General features: G+C 46.6%; 1 protein-coding gene across 1 annotated transcript in view; it reads right to left on the bottom strand.

The window, feature by feature from the left end:
* Positions 1–24024, bottom strand: part of ADAMTSL3 (ADAMTS like 3) — a 347085-nt gene that overhangs the window by 278517 nt on the left and 44544 nt on the right. Inside the window, exon 6 of the mRNA XM_044232432.1 lies at positions 18953–19072. Coding sequence (XP_044088367.1) covers positions 18953–19072 — 120 coding nt within the window. The remainder of the gene's footprint in view (positions 1–18952; positions 19073–24024) is intronic.

Here is a 24024-nt window from a genome sequence, read left to right as displayed (position 1 = left end):
CGGAACTGAACGTTGTTCGTGCAAGTTCTCAACCGTCGGAGGATATTCCTTGTGACCCAAACTCGTCCCTAAACGTAGATAAATGGAGACGTGATAACCCTGGTATATATTAGTGCCTACGATGACTCAAGCAGGATAGAATTTTCTGGAAGGAACCATTTTTTAAGGAATCACGTCGATCCCAACCTGTTCCTTTAAATTCCCGGTTATACTAGTGGATGTTCTGATCCCATGAAGGAAGCATTTGTTATACAGAATACAGTGATGACTCGTTTATCTCGTTTATACTATTGGGGAAATTAGTTGTTTTCCAAATAATAAAGGGTAGTCCTCCCTAATACCATTTTTAGCTTAATTCTTTTTAAATGGAAAGCGTACATGACCGCCTTGAGACAGGGGACCTAGGCAATCGGGTCACACCTTCTTGGTGCTCAGGATCATCTCTGGGAACTCCCATTAGTGTAAACGCAATGAGGGAGACTGTGGTGTTTTTCAGCGTCCCCACCCGATCGACCTCTGGGTCCCTGGGGCTGGTTCTGCTCTGCCCTGAAACGGTGCTGCGGTTTCTTCGACCCCCGTCTCCAAGCCAGCTTCTGACCTATTCTGTGACCATTCCGTCCCTCGGGTGGTTTTTATGAAGTAGAGATCCACAGAGATGTTTATTCCCAGAGGATTTTTTAGCGCTGAGTTTCCATTTCAGAAATAATCTGAAAAATTCATGATCGCCTGGGTGGCTCATTCGTTAAGCCTCTGCCTTCGGCTCAGGTCATGATCCCAGGGTCCTGGGATCGAGCCCCACATCAGGCTCCCTGCTCAGCGGGAAAGCCTGCTTCTCCCTCTCCCACTTCCTCTGCTTGTGTTCCTTCTCTCATTATCTCTCTCTGTCAAATAAATAAAATCTTTTTTTAAAAAAAAGGAAAAAAGAAAAGAAATAATCTGAAAAATTCATCAAGGCGTACTGCTGTTCATCCGAGAGTGGGGACACCTTATAGCCAAGTGATGTCCCTGTTCCCTTCTGCGTTGCTCTGCTGGCAGTGTTCAAGTTCATGGATAACTTGAAGCAAGTGGGTTTTACTTTCAATGCAATATTTCTCCTTCTTTTTTTTAAGGCTTTATTTATTCATTTGACAGAGAAAGAGAGAGCCCAAGCAGGGAGAATAGCCGGCAGAGAGAGAAGCAGGCTCCCAACTGAGCAGGGAGCCTGTTGAGAGACTCCATCCCGGGACCCTGGGATCACAACCTGAGCTCAACAAACAGAGCCACCCAGGCGTCCCTCAATACGGTATTTCTCAAAGTATAGTTCAGTTCTCAGGGAGTGTCATTGCAAGGGAACAAGGGACCATTTCTAGGGGGTCCTCTGGTCGGGTCAATCAGGTCTAACCTCAATTTTTTATGCCTTTTTAAATCACACAATATTTCATTAAATGATCTGATACCGGCAACTTTAAGGAGTAAAGCAAGTTATGATTTCAAACCTACACTTGGCCAAATAGCTTTGTACTGAGAGATGGAGATTCACACTGACTTTACAATATCTTTTCACCCAAATGTCAGAAGGAAGGGAGTGAACACACGTAGGTTTGTGTAGGAGAAAGTGAACCCCAGATGCATCGTCCAAGGAGGAAGCCTGTAGAGCCTGTAGAGTTATCTGCTCCGAAAAGGGAAAGAAAGGGTTTCCATAAGAAAATAGAGTTTCTCTAGAAGAGAAAAACAGAAAGGTAAGCTCTTTCATCTCTAGGTGAAGTTCTTTAAAGAAACACAGGAGGGGAAATCACCACCAGACACAAGAAAATGTAGGCAGTATTAAGACGAGGGCACCTGGGGGGCTCTGTCCGTGAAGCAGCTGACTCTCGGGTTCAGCTCAGGTCGTGATCTAGGTCGTGAGATCGAGCCTCACATCAGGCTCTGCATTCAGCAAGGAGTCTCGTGGATTCTTTCCCCCTCTGCCCCTCCCCACCAAGCTCTTTCTCTTTCTCTCTCTCAAATAAACCAGAACATTTTAAATAGAATAAAATAAATGAAAATAAAATAAAATGTTTAGTCCTGGCTGTCCGCTCCAGCATCCTTCCTATTTATCAAAATTGCCCCCAACCTTCCCAGAGGTTTGGTCACTCGTCCTGAGCTCTCCTCCTCCTCTTATTCATCCTGTTCATCGTGTTTTCACGACCAGCCTGGTCGATCCACACTTGTAGAAAACCCAAGAAGCACATTTAAAAGAAAATGCAAAACATTCATAATTCCATAAAGACAACCACTGTTGACATTTTGAAATGTTTCTTGATGTCTCTTTCCATCCACAAACGATTAAAATCAGAGATTTGTATGATTTTAGGACCCGATCTTTTAACTTATGGCTATAATGTTAACATTCCCTGTGTTATTTCAAAAGTGTAAATATAATAAAAATGTATAATATTCCATCTTAGAAATCCCATAATTCACTCAGCCATTTCTTTATAGTTTACGATTTGGACTGTTTCTGGTTTTCATGCATCATAAATAATGATGAGATTAATGAATCTTTCGTATAAAGCATTTTGTTTTCCTTAGAATATTCCCTTGAGAAATTCCCAAGAAAGACATTTTGCTGGATCAAAAGAAAGCTATTTTTGAGGCTCCTAATACATGTTGCAAAACTGTTTATCAGAAGCTGTGTACTCACGGTTATTCAGGAGCTCCGTTTACATAATCTCTCCCACCACAAGCACCCCCTCTGGGTTTTCATCCTTTCTTTTCTTTAAAGTAATGCTAGGGGTAAAAATACTATTGGGCCATTGTCTGAATTTTGGTCATTGTTTGAATTTACATTTAATCTGGGAGAAGTTGGATATCTCCATAAAATTGCTAACCACTTGCTTTCCTAAGGGATGAAAAATTATTTTCCTTTAAAATATTCATCTTCTATCTTCAGTTTTTCTTGCCTATCTAAAAAGTCTTTATTTCGGTGAGCATCTTTTTTTTTTAAGATTTTATTTATTTATTTGACAGAAATAGATCACAAGTAGGCAGAGATGCAGGCAGAGAGAGAGAGAAAAAAAGCAGGCTCCCGGCTGAGCAGAGAGCCCGATGTGGGACTCGATCCCAGGACCCTGAGATCATGACCTGAGCTGAAGGCAGAGGTTTAACCCACTGAGCCACCCAGGCACCCCCTCAGTGAGCATCTTAACATAAGTTCTATTATGTGTTATTTTTCTTTAATTGCTCATTTGAATGTTTTTCGACAAAATATCCATTTCACGCCTTCTAAGTAGTCCAACCCATCAATACATTTCATTTTCCGTTCATTGTATGTTTCGTACTGTAATATTGAAAAATTTGAGAAACATCTACTTCTATGACCTTTTTATATTTCTATGGTTTAATTTTTATTTAACTCTTCAAACCATCTGGAATTTATTTTGGCATACGGTAAAGGTTTAAATTAACTTTCTCTAAATAGTTAACCAATTGTTCCAATAGCACTTGTTGAATATATTAAATGCCTACATTTACTGGAAGTACTTGAGGTAATCTGTTCACTTCTCAACAGAGATTATAGTTACATTATAATTCTGGAGATAGTCTCATTTTTGTTAGTTCCTACACAGTATGTAATTTTATTTTTCATTTCTATCTCTGATCAATAATTGCTATAGGAAAATATTTTAACATTTCTAAATGTTTACAGTTTCTAGCTTAGAACATCTTCCTTAATGTTTATGCCTATTAGACTCTGAGAATGGGGCCTGTATTAATTTCCATATCTAAGCTTTTTCTATTTCTGCATATGCTAAAATCTGAGATGCCACTTCTCATTTTTATTTTCGATTTTTGAAATCAGAATGCAATGCATCTGACAACCTCAGTGATAGTTTCAGCAACCTCAACAACCTCAGTGATAGTTTAGGGGTTTTTTGTTTTTTTTTTTTTTTGGTTTTGGGTTTGGGGTTCTTTTTTCTGCACAAGCTTTTGGTAAATTAAAAATGTCTTACCACATCTAATTTCCTCTCCTCTTCAGTCTCTCTCCTCTCTGTTTTGAGTATGTAGGTTGAGACTCTGACATCTAGACAACACAGCTACGATCTCCTTTTCTCCCTGGTCAAATTTATCTCCTTGTCCATTCGCAGTGTGACTGACTGGCTGATGTTTGCTTTCTCTGCTTCCATTTCCTGCTGAATCCAGAATGCGTGATCCCTCCCGCTGCTTGGTTTCATTTGAAAGGAGGCCTTTCCTTTGTCCGTCTTCGCTCCCCTCAGGCCATCCTGCCCTCCCTAGAGTCTAAGCTAGCTTCTCATGGGCAAGGACTTCTAAAACACAAGCCAGGGTCCTACGTTTCTTAGGTTTCTTGTTGTCTGTCCATCCTGCAGGAAGGCGACACCTAAGAGGGTTTACAGAATGGGAGGTCCTCTTCTCTCAAACTGCAGAACCTTCTGTAGGTTCTCTGATATCCCCTGCTTATACTTCTTTAGGAAGTCAGTCTCTCTGGAATTGGATAACTGAGCAGCTGAATTGGGGGCTGGGGAGGAGGATCACTCAGAGACCCTTGGGGGGAAAGGGACCTTATTCACCGAAACCCTTTACTGAAGGATCTATGAGTCTGAATCATAGATTCAGTGTACATATGGACAATGGGATGGTTGGGTCCAACCACTAAAAGCTCATGAACAATAAGACCCCCCACTAGGTGTTTACTGCTGATCAGATGACCTCTGCTTGTTTGAAATGAGATTTCCTATGGTACAGGCAAGAGTTGGCTTGATACCTGTGGAGCACAGCCATAAGATCACACATGGAAGACAAAGTTGAACGTCAAGACCACCTCCCACAGCTATGTCAAACTGTTCCAATCCCAGGTCTGGTCCACTTTGCTAAATTATAGAGTATAAAGGCTGTATCCAAATAAATTAAAACATTAAAAAATAAAAATCTAAAAACTGCTAACCATATAGTACATAAAAGATTTTCTAGACTCATCTCAACCTATGAAAAGAACAAAGGTTTTCTGCATTTAGTTTTTAGGCTCTTATTCTAATATTCTACAGTAAAATTTGGCAAGATGAATGGTGATTTTTTTAACTTAAAAAATACAAGTGGAATATTTTAAGGGGGAAAACTGAGAAAAAAAATATGCTCTTAAAACATTTTAGCTAAAGGTTTACACTAAGTTCATGGCACTATAAATCCATGTCTTAAAATGGGCTGAACTGGGGACACTTACTTTATAAAAGTATTATCCTGTAATGGGACAGGGAATTAAGCTGCTTCAACTGAGAACACAAAATAGACTCAACTTGTAAAATATGCTAATGGTAGCACAGTTTCACTGCCAGTAGAAGGGCATATTTTCTGTCATTAAAATATATTAGTGCTTAACACAGCTATTCAGAATGTAATGCTCCCTGCTGCATTCTAACCTTTGTCTATGCTGACAATCCAAAATACCCTTTGTCACCAACCTCTAAATCGGTACTTCTCAAACACGATCTGGCATCAGAATGTGTGAAATAGCATGAAATGCTTTTATGAGGCCCAATGGCATACAATAAATTAAACTTTAATTTACTATACTTTTAATTTGGGACTAAACGAGAGTTAGTTCCTATCATATTTCAGCATGACAAAAAGGTCAGAGGCCATTTAAGAACTGTCTATAGAAGAAACATCTAATGGTGAAAATGTTTTTCTGCTATTTTTTTTTTCTTGAGAATTTGGGATCTTTTAAACTGCATTATTCAATCTTAGGTATGCAATCTAGTGTAGTAAAAAGTGAGCAATGTTTTCCCTTGAGAAAGACCTGGGTTTGGTGAGGTCATTACCTCCTCCAGAGCCCAACCTCCTTACTAATAATGGAATGACATCACTTCTGGGGTTTGTTTTCTGGTGGATTGCTCAGTAATTGTTATTGTTTTTACTTTTTATTACAGAAATTTTCAAATGTAAGTATAGACAGAATGGTATAATCAATTTCCAGTGTCACTCACTCAGCCCCACAATTAGCAACCCAAGGTCAATCTTGACCCACTCACGACCCACCACACCCCCCCAATATTCTGTAGCAAATACAAAACATCATGTCATTCCACCAGGAATATTTTCATGTGCATCTGTAAAAGATACCCTTTTTTTTTTTTAAACACTATCACATCACTGTTTTCCCAGCTTAAAAATTAGCAACTGCCAATAAAACGTTAATTTTCCAATTTTCTTATGTCATCAGTAGTATTATAATTCAGGTTAACTAGTTAGTTATTAGTTTAGATGAAGATCCATATACTGCAAATGCTTGAGATGTCTTTTAAGACCTATTTAATTGTTTTGGATCCCCCAGCTAGTCCTTTCTTTCTTTTCTCTTTTCCTTTACAATTTAACTGGGTTGTTTGTCCGGTAAAGTTTGCCATTGTCTGGATCTTGGCTGTTGCATAGCCATGACTTCATTGAACACATTTCTCTGAACCCTGTATTCCTTGAAAATGGGCAATAGGATCTGGAGCCTTGACTTTTTGGTGGAGGGTGGGTAGGGACCCCAGAGGGCAGGAATACTTCATAGACGGTATTGTGTTCTCCATCAAGAGACACATAATGTCTCTTTTTGTGATTCTAGAAGCAGCTGCGGATAGTCTATGCCCAGAACCATCGGTTCACTGGGGGTTGCAAAATGATGATTTTTCTCATGCTACCATCCTTTCCTTATCAGCTGGAGCATTTCTATAAAGACAAATTTCCCTCGTTCGCCATTTGGTCACTCCATGGAACAACTCACATAGAGAAGGCAGGATAGATATTAGGAGTTTTTTCCCCTCATTCATTTGCAATATCATGAATTGATTCCTGAGCCCCCACCACCATTGATTAACACATTTTACTATCATTATTAATTTATAGATTTAAACATAGTTTATATATTTAAATCCTTTGCAGTTTTTATTCTTAGTGATGCCCAGACTGTCCCATTTTATGCTCCTAAGAGTCTCTGCACGTTGTCCCTGGAGCCCTTGTGATGAGATTCTAGCAATCCTCAACAACCAGGGTTGATTACGTGATATTCCAGTCTCATTGTGCATATTTCTACCCCTGAGCCATTTTCCCATGACTCTCGGTTCCTTCTAAGTAGGAAATGATATTTAGAGACCATAGTCTGCGCGTTAGTGGTGCTGGTGCTGGTGCTGGTAAGCTGGTCATTTGATCACTGTTTCCAGGACTTTTCAGTAAGTGGTACTAGGAAATACATCCTATTTTGCTTTTGTTTAAGATAAAATACCTCAGGCATCCTTACAAATTACTTACAGTTCAACTTTGAGACTATCATGTCTTTCATTTCTCTTTTAAATCTATCTGTCATTTCTCCCACACCAAGAATCTGGGTTCTTAAGAATACCAGAAATTACCAAAAAAAAAAAAAAAAAAAGTGAATGATCACATTTGAATTGTTCACCTGCTTTATTCCACATTAACTGCACACCATTCTCGGGGAGCATGACGATGCTGCCTCAACCATAAGATTACTATAAAACATTTTATAATTATACTTTCAGTTCTCTTTTCATCCTTGGATATAACCACGTACAGTCAAACTAATAAGTGTTAAAGTCACTTGGACTAATTCTTCTCCCTGTGTGGTTAATGCTACCAAATGAAAACACAGACTTTTTTCGGGGGGGGGGTTCATGTATTTTTGGTTTTGAGAGATTATATTTTTCAAATCTTTTCATTCTATGACTTTATAAACTATTTGCAGTGTTCCAGAGTCAAAGGTATAAGACAGATGTATGAGAAGAAGTCGGGCTTCCATCCTTCTCTGCAGGGGCTATGCTAATACTCTCCGTGTTGCGAATTTCAGTACATGTGCTCCTGCAGCGAACACAGAAGACTGTTTCAAGAAGGAACTATAATTGTAATGTATGGACAATATGCCAGTACATGGAAGAGACTTACTACAGGACAGCCGTCATCCTAGTCTTATTTGGAAAAGAAAAAGCCCCTTCTTCTCTGGTTTCCAAGATTGGAGTTGCAGGAGGGAAGTATCTTGGAGAGAATCCTATTTCACAACCCCACACCCCACACCCAGCATGGTGCCTGGCACACAACAGAAAGTCAATCCCTATTTGCTGAGAGAACAATGGAATCAGAGCCTGAATATGTGTCATTGTTCCTAGATCTGCTGCTACCAGCACGGACATCACATACTAAGGCCTCAGGTCGTCTACGGCCATACCACCCTGAACGCGCCCGATCTTGTCTGATCTCGGAAGCTAAGCAGGGTCGGGCCTGGTTAGTACTTGGATGGGAGACTAAGGCCTCGGGTCCAGGCATCTTATCCTTTGTGGGAACAGTGTGTTCAGGATTAGGTCTGTGAACGGAGCCCATCTGTACTCAATGCCTGTATTTTACATGTCACGGCTCTAGGCAATAGGTACATGTTTTAGTGTTTAATACAAGGGAAAAGTTTTGAGTCAAAAACTTTGCCTTTTCCTCATGAGAAAGGGAAGTTTGCTCAACTGTTTTGAACTCTGCAGAATTAAAAACTTCTCATCGTTAACCCCCAAAGGGAAGGGCTTAAGAGAAAACATCAGCTGAGAGGGCGAGGCATACGGTCCTTGGTCTGCCGCGTGGAAAGTGTGGAATTACAAGCAGGGTGGCCAGTGTCCCCACACAAAAAACCTGACTCTCCAACCCGGCCTCCGGACCAATAGCGTTTAGAAGAAAGTCTTTCCTCGGTTTCAGGTAGAGAGGGAAAAACAGAAATGAGGTTTGGAGGTTCTGACACATAAGGAAAGAAATCAGGATAGACTCTTTGTTATGACCAAGGATAACGAACTTTTTTGAAGAATTTATTTTACTCCTTAAGGAAAACTCGGAAATGAAGGTTTCATTAGAATTTCACCACGTGTTGTCATGCCCAGAAACAGACCTTCTATGCGGCCCATGTCCATGGGAGACAGAGAACTCAGGCGGGTTTGCTCCAGAATCAATCTCCACCAGAAAAGATAAGACAGCATGTAAACAATTACAAACCAGATGAAATCCTGGGCAGGATTACCCCAAAGAGCAGGAGACAACAACCGTAGGCGGACGGCCTCTCTAACAGCGACCTGGGGAAGGATGGAGGAGATGCTACCGAAGCTGGGCATTGTGAGAATCATAGACGCTCAGTGGCAAGCTTGGCATGCCAAGGCGCTTGGACAGGCAAGGGCTGGGAAGGGCTGGAAGTCCCATTTGATCAAGGTGCCTGGCACATGGAAAGAAATGGGGGATAAGAGAAGCCAGGTAGTCCTGGGCCAAGCTACGTAGGGACGTGAATGCTGTTCAGAGGTTGAGCAATCTCAGAGGAGGGAACAAATGAGACCCACTTAAGGTTCACAAAGGAGCTCCTGGGTAGCTCAGTCATTAAGTGTCTGCCTTCGGGTCAGGTCGTGATCCCAGGATCCTGGGATTGAGCCCCACACTGGGCTCCCTGCTTCTCCCTCTCCCACTCCCCCTGCTTGTGTTCCCTCTCTCACTGTGTCTGTCAAATAAATAAATAAAATTGTTAAAAAAAAAAAAAAAAGGTTTCTGACAAGGATTGTAAGTTTTAATAAGCCAATGTTCACTGTGCATCTACTACAGGCCAGGCTCTGAGTCAGAGCTGGAGGATGATGATGAAAAGACACAGCCCCTGCCCCTAAGGGGCTCAGTGCCTGTGGGGAGAGTCAGAGGAGGAAATAATCATTGTGCTGGGGGCACAGGACAGAACCAGTGGGAGAACTTCCAAGGGGGTGAGGGAAGATGGATGGAGAGAGTGCTTAATTACTCCAACCCAGCTCTGGGAAGGGAAGTGTATGTTAATTTATGTGTATGTTAATTAATTTCTACACAACCCAAATCTATTCATTTAAGCAGCCAATTATTATTAACTTTCAGAAGTGGAAACCTATCCAAAACAATTGTGCATGTGCGGAATGACGAAGAAATTGAAACAGTTTCTGGGAAGAGGCAATATTAAAGGCCATCAGTCACTGTCCGGGACTATCACAGCTGACCCCGGGGACATGAGGCTCGGCAGAAAGTGCTCCAAACCTCAGATCCTGGACCATGTTTCCTTGGAACCGTTCATGAGGCAGCGGCCCCACAGGCTTCACTGTTTGGCGAAATAAATAACCCACACCAGCACTCGAAATTCAAGTTGACCAGGTGCCCTCTCTGAGTAGAGCCACCTTCTTCATCCCCCTCTCCCTCCCCCTGCCGCCCAGGAAGGCTCCGATCTGCTCAGGAGGGAGAAGTGATGCAAGAAAATAATTCCTGAGAAGCCAGAGGAAGGAAGTCAGCCAGCAAGCAGGCCGGGTCTCACCTGGGCGGGAACTAAAGGTGAGGACGCCATCTGCGGACTTTCCCCGACAGAGCAGTAACTGAGCTGGAAGATAAACAAGGCTCAGCCGAAATGACGGGGGAGGGGCCGGGGTGTAAGAAGCAGAGGGAGACGTTCCAAGAACTGGGACAGTTTGGAGAAGAGCCACGTGAAAGGACACACGAAAGCCTCATCAATAAAACCAGGCCTGGACATTCACTGGAAGGCAGTGCCAAGAGGACGTCCAGGTGGGGCACCCTGAACAGCCACACACGTGCTGCCCACGCGCCCTTGGGATGTCCTGCCGAGCACGGCAGCCAGCAGCACCCCACCTGTCGGCACCGCAGCCCAAGAGCGGACGGTGGATCCAGGCTGGAAAGTTGGATGAACAGCCGTCCCCGTTTGCGTGGGCCACCTCAGTCCTGCTCAGGACAGCTGGCCACCCTATAGAAGCTTCCATAAGACTCACAGAAACAGGACTATAAAAGATAACACAATAGAGAGAGTAACACAACTGAGCCTTTTAAGATACTCCACCTGGCCCCAGGCATCCACACAGCAGCGCCATTTTCCCACCATCCGGGACCTCTAGGATGCCTCGCCCCCCCCCCAAGTCCAGATCCAAGAAAATATGGTCCAGAGACATAAAGCTCCAAGTGGCAGCAGACCAAAGCGTCCACGGAATGACCCAAGCCGCACAGAGCCTTAGTCTGTCAGGCGCTTCCTTGCAAGCCATGCCTGTGCCCTTGTGATGTAGCCAGAACTGGCCCAACGAAAGGAAACGTTTCCAACACCAAATAAGCCAATCAAAACATAATGCTTGAAATCCCTCACGACAGGAAATAAATTCCACTATTGTCTCCACACCCAGCCCTTCTGACTCCAGCGGCGAGAGGATCAGCCATGTCTTCCCCCCGCCCCCCATCTGGCTTTCCCTCCCCAGGCCAGCAAGTCAACTCACCTTTGGGGGCTCTCTCAACCTCTAGGTTACTTCTTCTTGACCGAAGAAGGACATGACACGGCTCCGTCCAGCCTTCACCCGCCATTACTCCCCATCATCCTGGCCAGGCTGCAAGTCCTAAGGCCTGCACTTTCCCCAAGATGGTGGACACTCACGGAAGCGCTCCCTTTGCTACACCCCAGTGGCATACAAGCCCTGGGGACACACGTTCAGTAGCAGAGATGAGAGGTTGAGAGGTGAACAGACTTGCTGTCGTCTAAGGAGTGCAGACGACACAGTAGGATCGCTTGCAATGACCTAGTCTCCAAGCGCTTGAAGACGGAGGATCTCTGAGCAGGGACTGGCCTGATCTCAGACAGAAGGGACGTCCGAGCACGGGCAGCAAGGCCTTTGTTGCGATGGGACTGGGCTCTCCACTCTCAGGACTCATCGGGGACGCTGCATCGGGGACGGTCGACCTTCACACCGTGAGGCACCATTCAACTCACCTTGTGAAAGCGATTTTTTTTTTTTTAAATCACACAGTATCCCCAAAAAGGAGTCCAGGAAGACAGTGTTAGGAGAGGAAAGCGTCTACATAGTTCAAAACTGGATCCCGAGTCCCCAGTAAAAGACCTTATTCTTTTTGGTTTGAGAAATAGGTGATTTGCAAAAAGCTCAGGGATGCTGAAATTCAGAGTCCGCCTATGCCAAAGCTGATGAGAACAGCACGTCCTGCTGCATATACACTGCCCTGTATTTGCTCTGTGCCCAGACTGAGAACAGACCACACGTTATTCCAATTAACGTCCCCTCGTCCTCTCCTAACAGACCATGAGCTCGCTTTCTCATTAGATCGCTAAATCTTTGGAATATTTAAGGAGCATAACTACATTTGACCAAGATTACTCACTAACAAAGGAATGAGCTATTCGAGCTCACATGGCGTGCTGCTAAAAAACATTACACACACGGGCCAGAAACAACACGGAAACCCTCCTATCTGGTGAATCCACGAGCACTCATCTCGCTTGGGGGAAAGGAGTGAACGGTACCTTCCCTATACATCCAAGGGCTATGTCCATCTTCCTCCACCAGAAATTGCAGAAGTTGGTATACACTTCCCAAGTGAAAAACGATTACATAAATAACTTGGAAATGTCAAGTGATATTTCTGAGGCCTGCCAACAGTTTAACCACAATGAAGGGCCTCGCCAAGATATTCATGAAAAGTTCAGAAGAAGTTACTATGAGAAGGATGTCCTCACAGCAAACAGATTTCTTCTCCTTAGGAAAAAAATGCATAAATCAATAGTTAGAATAAGGAAAGGGAAAATTAGGTTTGGCATAATAGTGGAAGAAAACAGACCCTTAGGAGAACTTTAGAAATGAGACTACACAAAGACTTCATTATTAATATACTATTGTTACTACTAGTATTAGAAATTCATTCAAACATTTCTTTCATACTTTTCCTTCCCGCAGATTAGATGTAAAAATGTCTTCTCTGAGCTTAAGGGCAAAGAACAGGCACTTGGCTCTGCTACCGGCTGGCTGTGTGATCTTGGGTAAGACCCTGCTCCTCTCTGGGGCTCAGAGTCCTCACCTGAAAAAACAGAATCCCTGAACGTCCTTCCAACTCTGACTGGCTACAATTCCAGATGCCTGTCAGGGCCACAGACCCAGTCCTCTGCCTCCCTGGCGATGGAAAGAGTTAGAGAAAAAAAAAAAAACAACAAAAAACCGCTGGAAAGGTGTTCTGAAAGGGGAAATCACACAAACGGGCAGTTGGTGGCATCCAGGGAAGGCAAGAGAAGAGTCAGCTGTGACTCCATCCAGAGTGCCATAATGCCTTAGGGCTTTACCAAGACAGGGTTTTATAAACACAGAATGGGTCACGTGAGAGTCTGGATTTAACTTCGGGGAAAGTAATTGAAATTCTTAAAAAGGACGCCTGTCTAGGGGGAGGCCAGGGCAGGGGGAGGTAGGTATTGGGAGTCAGATTTAAAAGCTAAAATGAGTAGGAAAAAGTAGCAGGAGACAATAAGAATTTGAAAATCCAGTGGGCACTAAAAGCAAGAGTAGATTAGAGGGTAGGTAACAGTTTAACTTGAAAAGAAATCCTGAATCCATTTAAATGTGGCAGGAAGAGACAAAACATATGTCAGATAAGGTAGAGGGCCCCTTCGCTGGAGTCCACAGGAGAGAGAAGGGGACAGGGAGAAGGGATGATGGTACAAACATGTCTACAAAGAGCCCTGCAACATGAAATCAAGGTGTTCCCTCATTGGCTGCAGGCTTACGTCAGAATTCACCTTTGGTTAATTTTCGGAAAGTCAGAACCACCATGCACGGAACATGCAGCCTTGTCCCTCATGCCCAGAGTCCAAGGGATCAAAGTTTGGTTCTGCCTTTCAGTGTCTTGTAGTCTAAAGCTAGCAAGGTAGACATTACACCACCACGTACACATGCAAAGACACACACAGAGACCTTAGGAAAATGACATGGGCGCTAATTTCTAAGTGTGTTTAACCTCCTTCCATCCCACAATGCCTGCCCGTAAGAGGAAGGGTACGCCAGAAAATCCACGGGGTCTGGCAGATGCACCTTCCACAGTTCCCCGCACCTAACAAGCATTAAAGAATGAAACACACAGACACACACACAAAGAAACACAAAAATAAAAGACTATTTGTGCGAAACAACAAGTTCTGCTAACTTTTTTTTTTTTTTAAGATTTTATTTATTTGAGAGAGAGCATGAGGGGGCTGAGGGGGGCAGAGGGAGAGGGAAAAGCAGACTCCCCGATGAGCACGGAGCCCAACATGAGGCTTGATCCCAGAACCCTGGGATCATGACCTGAGATGAAGGTAGATGCTTAACCGACCGAGGTGCCAGGGAACCCCGAGTTTCACGAACTTAAAAAAAAAAAAAAAAGACTTCCAACCAAGGAAAGCTAAGCCTAGAATAGACTTTCACATCAGTCCCCATAATCGACTTCTGAGGCACCACGTTGAAATCTTCAGTGAGCTGAAGGTTAGAAAGACCCATCACCCCCTTTCCCAGAGAGAGTCACAGGCTGAGAGGGACTGCCCGCCCCACCGGCTACGGAGCAAGAACAAACTGCAGAATTCAAGACTCGACATTCAGCCATCTGCCTTCAAACACGTCCTCTGTGGGGTCAGCTCCAAAACCACCATGAGGAAGGATGAAAGAAGTCACCCCAGAGGCTGGCTGGCTATCGAGTCTTTGGACCACAAGCCCTTCGCTCGTTGTCCCAAACTACCCCGTGTCCACTACCCTGTGAAGCAACCAAATGTCAGGTTGTTGCCACTGCAAGGACACGTTTGCTGAATGGGAAGTTGGCGCCATTTTGACGGGAGCGGCCATGTTCCACCCAGACTTCGAAAAAGAAGGCATTGCTCGGTGATGTTGTAATTACGCGTGTAAACACCATCAGTAGAGATAATTTTTGACTCCTAAAGGAGTTAAGTTTAAGAACAAGCTAAGGAAGAAACTCGGGAATATAAAATCCTTCCCCGGGTCTACAAAGGTCTCCAAGACTCTGTGGACGCCAACGGTGGAAGCAGCTTTTTTAGGAAAGGAGATCATTTTCTGGGTGATTCTCCTGAGAAAAGGAGCAAGATGCTTGAGGTCAGGGTGTCAGTCTCCGTTGTTTCAAACCGCCTGGGTGTCCTTGAGGTGGTCACTCGCGCATGCAGAGGCTCTGCTTTCTGGCTCGTAAAAGGAGGCGTCGGAGCCAGGTCTGCACCAGCTGTAAAATTCTATGATTCTCTAAGTAACCGTTTACTGCGCGGCTGGCAAGGCCACCTCGATAATCAGAATGACCCACTTAACACAGTGCAGTGTCGGCTCTTCTAGCTACAGGTGCAAAAAACAAAAATAAAATTTAAAAAGCCAGATCGTTGGCGAGTGGAAGGCATTCCGATCATGAAATCCAGTCACTTTATTTTTCAAAACAAATGGGAGACTCTGAGGACCAAAGAGGTCGAAAAGCTCTGTTAAATTACAAGCTGATTAGTGGCAGAAGCGAGACGAAGGCTGCCTGACGGGTTCCGCTTGCACCGAGCTGCGATCTTGCCCCTCCAGCTTCGGCCCTGCCGTCTGCACCTGCAGCTGCCTCGGACCCTGTGCCTTTGACGTGGACTCATTAAACAGCCTCCATCACAGCTGGGCTTTACTGGCCGTGGGGTGATTCATTTTCCAGACACCTAACCTAGGAGACCCTGGAAGAGCCACCTGAAAGGCCTTCGTGAAAGCGGGCCAGGGTAAAATTCTCTAGAAAGTCCTCCGAGAGCCGCTGAAGACAGCAAGCATCTCTCCTCCACCTGCTGGCTTCTCGTGTTTATCAGATGAGAATTCTGCAGGTAGGAGGTTCATGGGCAAGCTGGTCCCGCTCCCATAACTTCAGGAACCAGACCGCTGCCTCAACACCCCTCGCTTGCCGTCGCTCGGGCTTCGGGCCGCTGCGCAAATCTGCAGACCCCACAGGTGGGTACCTGGCCTCGGACGGCCCCTCCCTCAGACCCGGCTCTGCTCCTGGCCAGGCTGGATCTATGGATTCCAGAAGCCACTGGGCGTGGCGGGGCAGCACCAGGACAGAGGTCCCCACCAGGCTCCAGATATGGACTCTGCAGAGGGACGGCCATGAAAACCTTTTAGGGACACTGGGAACTTCGTGCGGGGAGCAAGGCTGCATCCCACCCAGCGTGCTGCCTCATGTTCTAATACGAGACGATTCCTTCCCAAAGCTACAACATACGGACACTGAACCCCAAATCCTGCTGGGTGCACCAGCTTGTCACATCTGTCAGGCGTGATGCTGTCTGAGAGAGGCCGGACTCATAGGGGTCCGTGCAATGTGTCTCCATTTATGTAAAACAAAAAATAAAAAAAACAAAACTGGAATAGTGACAGAAGTCAGATGGGGTGATACCTCTGGTAGGGGTGAGACTTGGGGGCACAAGGAGCTTCCCGGGGTTTGGACATGCTCCGTTTCTTGATCGGGGTTTCTGAAATCGGGTGATTCCAAAGGTATGAAGGTATTTAGAAGTTCAGACATGTGTGTGCTTTACTAAACACATGCTAAATAGAGCTCCATGAAAATCAAAGTATTGTGTGAGGCCCCCGGCATCAGCAGAGAGCACGTTTCTTCCTTTCCTTCGGCGTGGGGGTGTCTGAGATTCTCCGGATGGGGTCTTTGCAAACCACAGGGGTCACAGGAATAGCTAGATCACAGGCTTGCAGGCACCCGGCCCGACACAGAGAGACTTATGAGAATGACCCCCTTTGATCCCTAAAGCATTTCCATGGGGTGGAAATGGCCACGTCTCCCCTCACACAGAGAGCACGAAGTCGCTTCATGACCAAAGGGGAAGCAGCGTGTGCAGAGTCACCCCGGGGGTCAGGCGTCAGAACACTGAGGCCAAACCAACACAGTCTGACTCCAGAACCCATGAGACAGAGAGAACAGGAGCAGGAGGACAGGAAGGGCAGGAAGCAGAGCAGAGAGCCCGACGCAGGGCTCGATCCGGAACCCCGGGATCATGACCTGAGCCCAAGGCAGATGCTTCACCCGCTGGGCCCTGTGGTCCCAGAGCCTCTGTTCTTCACTGGTCTTCACGGTTCCTTGTGTGCTACAGGGTGGGGGTTTCTCAAGCTGATACTGGGCTCGTTCTCTTCTCCCTCTGCCCGAGAGGCCTGTGCCTGTGCGACACGGTCTGCACACTCAGCACGAAGAGGAAAGAGGACCGAGGCCTGGGGGGACGGCTTCTCTCCACTGGACCACGTTCTAGAGTTCATTCGGGAGGCACACCGGGTTGGGTACAAGGCCTACTCAGTGTCTTTTCTTTGCCTCTGCCAGCAGAAAGCAGGCGCTCTTACTGCCTTGTCATCGCGCCTGATTCCTCCCCCTTGAGAGAAACGCACAGTGGGGGCCACCCAGAATGTTTTCACGTGCTATTTGCTGGGACATTCTGGAACACCGCCTCTTACTTTGGACACAATTTCCACAGCGTGCCACACACCTCAAAGATCTGCTCTGGCCTTCTGAAAAGGCTGAGGGGGCTTGTTTTCCTTTTCCTAGCCTGTACATTGTTATGACATCAAATATAAGTACGGCGTATCCGTAGAACCCGGAGAAGGCATTAAGTGCTCTTTAATTAAATGGGACGCGGCTCATGGTTTTCCAGACGCCCTCTTTTATCCTCTACTGCCTTCCCAATTAGCTCCCTGGAGCTCTCACATGCCAACCTGTTGGATCATTGATTTCTCGATTAAAAGCGGCCATAAATTACAGGTCCTGTAAAAACCCACGGGGAGAAGGGTAGAAAGCAACTTAATGACAGCTTGGACCCCATCAGCAGCCAGGCCCTGCTGCCCACCCAGAGTATTAACTGGGCTCTGTTTCGGGAACGTGGGATGATGCCTTGCCTGCCCCTGCCCCCCACGGCAAGAATTCACCCACGCACTTTTCCAGTTACTTGGAAAACAGATGGCCTGTTGCAGTTTTTTATGAAACAACTGGTCTCCTCTCATCACTGCCCCTGAGCACCTGGCTGGCTCCCTGCCCATGGCTGGGGCCCTGTGTGCACAGCCTGCCCCTAGCCCAACCCCAGGGGCAGGGCAACATGTCCTAAAGGCAGGCCGCCCAGCAGCAGCCTGGAGGACGGAAACGAGGCTGGGATGCAGGGTGCCGGGGACAGACCACCATTCCTGCCGCCCTCGGCTCCCAACTCGCCCTCCCCCGAGAAGCACCATCCACCCCGTAACTAGCATGCGGCAATCGGGCCCGAACTTGCCATGTGGCCTTGACCACATGAGGACACCTCAGTCACCGGCCCATTCTGCTTCGCTCCATCGTGGGCCCCGAGAAGACATTCTCGCCCCATCCCGCACCTGCTCAGACCCTGCAGGTGCCAGGTTCTGCCAGGTCTGCCCAAGCCCGCCATCACCTTCGCTCCCACTGGACTGCCCCATGAACTTGGGCCCCACCAGCAAGAAACCTCTGCATCTGGCAGACTGGACAGGTTCTGCTTCCAATGAGTGAGGAGTGATTTCGGGGACATGCACGATCCTTGAAGCTGTTAAGGCATCAGCGTGAGGTCCCTTCAGTGCAGCAGAAGGGAATCAGTCCCCAGTGCCCACGTCTTATGCCAAGCACAGGCTTGTTCTCCACAAGCTGCCGTGAAGGGACGGAAGCACACACATACGCACATGCACACACACACACACGCGCGTGCACACACACATGCAGGCACACCTACCCTGTTTCTTTCCGCAAGATGGGCAAAAAGATCAATGTTGGCGCTGGTAAAAGAAAGGAAGTAAAAGCCAGGAGAGCAAAGGAGAGGGAGGCTTAAACCAGAAAACAATACTCTTGGATCATTTCAGATAATAAATAAATAAATTTGGTGATCACTAAAATGAATGACTCTATCACAGATTTCCAATAAAAATAAGAAGAAGTGACTCAAGCCAACGTCCCAACCAGAGCAAGAACCGCGCCCCGTGTGGGAAACCGTACCAGCAAACACAGGCAGCCCCGAGGTCACGGGATCCCTCCAGAGAGTCAAGAACTCGTTGTGCCAAGGGGAAAAAACACGACAATTTTCAAGTTATCTTTGAGAAACCATTTCCTGCCCACTGGCAAATAGCAAAGCCAAAGGGAGGCTCTCGGAGGAGGTTCTCACCTGGTCATCGTAGCGGTACGTCAGGAACTGCTCCCCCGTGGTGTCTTCGAGAAAACTTCCCTGAGGCGAGAGTGCAAACTCGGGAAGGAAGTAGGCTCCAGGGGACTTCTCTGCCGTGGTCTGAAAGGCAAGGTCACCTGATTACAAGTAAGGCCCCGTGAGGACCCCCTGACAGGCAGGCAGTCCCCGAACCGGTGATTCCCAGAGCACCCACCTGCTAACAGCTGTCCCAGAACGGGACGTGACCTTGCTTAGTAAAGGCCAAGGTGCGACACACCAGGGGTCTGGGTGAGGCACTGTGAGGCCAGGACACTCCACTGGTCCACCTCAAACTCGCACACATGGTACCGACTCCCTGACACCCGCCCTCTCCCCACTTCCCACAACCTTCCAGAGTTTCAGCTACAGCACAGTTAACCTCAGCGCTGTGGATGCCAATCCACTGGGTCTAGGACTTTCTTTTCCTTCCTTCCTTCTTTCCTTCCTTCCTGTTTTTGTTTGGTGAAGGAGTGAGAAACAAACTCTTCCACACTATGAAAGAAACGCATATTCACCACAGAAGCTTTGAAGATAACCGATAAACACGAAAGAAAATATATAAGTCACCCCGTAATCCCTCCAACCTATAATCACCACTTTTAATTGTCTGGGTGTATTTCCTTTGAGACTTTTTTTTTTTCTCATAATGCTTTGGATGTTTATAGAAAAATCCAAGATAAAATAAACATGGCTTTGGCAGGGAGACTCCGTTTGGTTCAAGGAATGCCCAGACTCTGGCATCCAGATCAGTAGACAGAAGCCCCTGTCGTCAGGGCTGAGGGGATTCAGGAAGAAGGACATCATCCCTCGGAGACTACAGGGAGGTCCAATGGCCCGGTGGACCTCCTGCCATCAGTTGCCAATACCTTCAGCCAGGATCCCTGCCTTGGCTGGTTGACAAGGAGGAAAGAGATAAAGGAGATGGACCCCCGCGACACCGTGTGCAGCCCCACCTGGTCCAGGAACGCAGATCAGCGACTCTGCCTCCAACACAGCACCTCACTCCCCTGCTTGGGAAGGAATGAGTAAGAATCCAAGAAAAAGGCCAAGGGTGCTACTCTGAGGAAAACACTCTCTGCAAACAGGAAGCATGAGGAATAAAAGTCTCCTTCAACTGCCTCTGCTCCCCCAGTGGTCACATTCTCAAACTGCAGCAGGAACTTCAGTTAAAGCAAAGTATCCGAGGTGCCTGCGTAGCTCAGTGGGTTAAAGCCTCTGCCTTCAGCTCAGGTCATGATCTCAGGGTCCTGGGATTGAGCCCCTCGTCAGGCTCTCTGCTCAGCAGGGAGCCTGCTTCCCCTTGGGTCCCCCTGCCTGCCTCTCTGCCTACTTGTGATCTCTCTCTCAAATAAATAAATAAAATCTTAAAAAAGAAAGGGGGGGCAAAACATCCATGTGAATGCCACACTATAACAAAGGCAATCAGTAGTGACTGTCTTGGAAAAGCACAGAAAACAGACATCTCTAGGTTTTGGTTGGCACTAGACTGTTCCAAAAACTTCAGAAGTTTCCTATGACATTTTGTTCACACATTCTGCCCAGGGAGCAACAGGAATCTTCCCAGAGCCATGCACCACCCCCACACCCCATCTCCCTTGCCTTGCTTCAGAATGGCTAGCTTCGGTCTGGACTGCTCTGATCTGAAGTGAGGAAAACAGGACAGTCACCTACAAGCCTTGACACAGGTCTTTTGGGCAAGTTTTCTCTAGCAAAATGCTGTCGTCTGTGGCAGCAGCTTTGCTTCAGAAATTAGTGGGGTCCCTGGAGCCTGCCACAGTGCCGGGGGGTAGTAGTCTGGCAGGGAAGTCTGTCCAGGCTCCAACAAAGGTAGGGAACTCGTCTATGACACCTGGCCAGCCAGCGCTGATGGCTGCTGGTGACTGTTGCTCTAAGTAGCCTGGGAAGGAAAGGGAAGAGGAGCTAATACCACAGACCCCACAGAGACAACCAGCTCTCAGACACTGTAGTGCTGTTTTATGGATCTCAACCTGAAACCCCAGAAAAAGCAAAAAAACTCTCCAGCACTCATGTTTTCACACCTTGGTCATTTTTCGTGTAGGAAAAAAAAATATCGTAGACTCTCTGGCTTGACTGTAGCTATAGCTGATCACCTTCTGCTTTCTGACCTGCTATATCCAATGGTTAAATTTTGTCAGGCTTTAAAAAAAAAAAAGAGAGAGAGAGAGAGAGAGAGGAATGAAAATGTCCATGTGAAAAGAGAAGGTAAACTTAACAACAAGATTTCTTGCTTCTGTGTATGTTTCTCAGGCGGTTTGAAGAGGTGTCAAAGTCTAGTTATTCTTACCAAATACAAACACATCTAGGGAATCCTCAGGGAAATCCTACATGACTGCAGAACAGTGATGGGTTTCATCTCAAGACTGTTCCCTATAAACTGATTACCAACACACCTAGCAAATAGTCTGTAACGTTTAGTTGCTGTCATTGTGATTTGCCTCTATTGTTTTTAGAATTCAGAGACTCATAATTTTAAATGTATAAGGAGGCTTGCCACACACCACAGAGAAGAAGCCAGGCCTGGAGTCCACAAGCGGCTATGTATGAAGACACAGAAATCTAGTTACCAGAGAGTGGGGGCTGGAAGCCACGTAGGGTCATCACCTGAAGGTAGCTCCCTGAATACAGTGCTTTATGTGTAGTTAATCACATGTTCCACACGTATTTACTGAGCACCTACTATATACCCGGAGCCATTCTAAAAGCTATGGGTACCATGAGGAACAAGAAAGATAAGGTCCTTTTTATGGAGGTTTCATTCTAATGGGAAGATGCATTATAAGCAAACAAATTCATAAGTAAGAGAATTAAAGTTCTCAGTGCTATGAAGAAAATAAATAGGGTGATATGGGGTAAGTTGAGTCTGCAGAAAGAAAGGGGGTCAGTGAGGCTGATCCAGGTGGACAAGGAAGAGAGCAGAGAGAGAGGGAGAGATGGAAGAATGGAAGAGGCAGGAGCACTGTGGGCCCAGGCAAGGGGTTACAGAACCACCAGGTGTATCTCAAACCTTGACTGCTTCATGGAGGATGGGTTAGAAGGGGGCAAGAAGGGAACCATTCCAAGGATGGAAGGCTGTTGCACTAACCCAGGCAAGAAGGGGTGATTCCTTGGATGAGGATGATGGCAGTGAAGAATGGGAGAGCTGATGGACGAGAGGTAGAACCTACAAGACTTGCCAATGGGTGAGAAGAAGGAAGGAATCAAGGACAATTTCTGGGGTTTAGGCTTGAGCAACAGGCTATAAAGGAATGCCATGGACAGGCAGCCCTGGCAGGAAGAGAGGGCAGAGAGGCAATAATTCTGTTCGAGTGACATGCAGTTTGAGATGCTAGGAGACATCCATGCAGAGAGCTTGAGTTGGCCATTTAATATGGATGTCTGGAGCTCAGAAGGGCAGTCTAAGGCCAAAGACAGAGATTTGGAAATCATTGTTGACATTTTCATACATTTATACATACACTCACACCTTCACAACCATCCTACCTGAAAGGACCCTCCCCAGAGTTTGGCAGATGAGGGCTTCTGTCTGGGGGCCCTAATAATTCTCATGTCTGAAGGGGAGTAGAGAAGGAGCAAGCAGAAGAAGTTAAAATGAGGAATCCTTCAGAGAAGACTCAAGAAAAGAAGAGAAATCATGGGTCATGGAAGGATTCGGCTTCAAAGAGAGTGGCCAACTACCTTGAATGCCTCTGAGAGACTGAATAAGATGAGGCCAGAGAAGGGCCCACTGGGCATAGCAACAAGGAGATCTTTGTTAACCTTGACAAAAGTAGGTACAGTGGAGCGGCAGGGACCATGCCATGGGTTTGGGGACTGGATAGAAGAGGAAGACGAGACCAGGAAAGGACACTGAGAACAAGGCAATGGTGAAAGGGAATGTGGAAGTATGGGCAGGATTTTTAAAGACTGGAGAAGCGGGAGCGTGTGTGCTTGCTTATGGAGTCATCCAGGGTAAGAGAGACGATGGAGGAGACGAGAATCACTGCAGGAGGCCAACCCTTGAAAAGACAGAGGAATGGGGTCCAACCTGTGCATGGAGAGCCTGGCTTCCTAAAGAGAAGGGTCCCTGGTCCATGTGAGTCTACACCATACCACACCCGCCGGCAGACCCTGACTTTGACCCACTATCTTCACTGTGCCTCCTCCTCGGACACCCTTCTACTGGGTCCCAAGGTCATCCACCTGTGTCTCTCTCCCCACTTTCTGACCTCCCAGCCGGCTCTCTCACCTGGGGCCCCCTGCAACTGCCCTCCAGCTAAAAGAGTGGGCCACCTCCATTGTCTCCCAAACAGCTGCCTTCTGTGGCAGGGTGGGACCGTCCTAAGCCTGCTGTGCGTGACACCTTCTGAAGACTCCTTTGGTCACACCACGCTTCTCTGAGATCAGAGGACTCACAACTCCGTTTCCCCACGATTTAAAACAGCTACAGACACTTAATTAGCTCCAATGAGCTTTCTTTACTCTGCTTAAATTCGGATTGGGTAAAATGAGGTCTGCTTGCCCTACGTTTTATTCCTATCCTGGGCTTCTGCCTCTCCCCCCAGGCCCACTGAGGTGTTGCATGTTGGAGGAAGTTCCCTAGGGCTGAGAACATCTCTCCCGCGTCAGCCCATCCCTGACCGCAGGTGTGTGGGCAGTAAGAAGGGAAGACTGGTGGGTTCCACTACCTGAGCTACGCAGGACAGGATCCTTCTTCAGCAATCCCACCTGCAGGGTTCAAGGTCACTGGTCCCTGGGCCACAACAGATTCCCTCCAACCCCCCCATCCCATTTTTGTTACCAAGAAAACAAGGAAGACTTTATACTTGTCTCTTTTTATCAAAATCCTTACTCCTGAGTAAATTTCTCATCATTCAAGAGTTGATTCTAAAACTCCACTCCAGTTCAAGTCCTCTCCCTCCATAGCAGCAAGGGCGCACCAAGGTCACAGGGCACCACCCTGAAAAGGGGTGCGGGGATGTCCCATGATTATGAAAGCCCTGCGCTTGAAAAGCCCCTCTCTGTCTCCTAATCCA

Source organism: Neovison vison, chromosome 13 (assembly GCF_020171115.1).
Source record: "Neovison vison isolate M4711 chromosome 13, ASM_NN_V1, whole genome shotgun sequence".
Classification (NCBI taxonomy): Eukaryota; Metazoa; Chordata; class Mammalia; order Carnivora; family Mustelidae; genus Neogale; species Neogale vison.
Note: the sequence above shows the minus strand (reverse complement) of the source record. Positions and strands in the feature narration are given on the sequence as shown.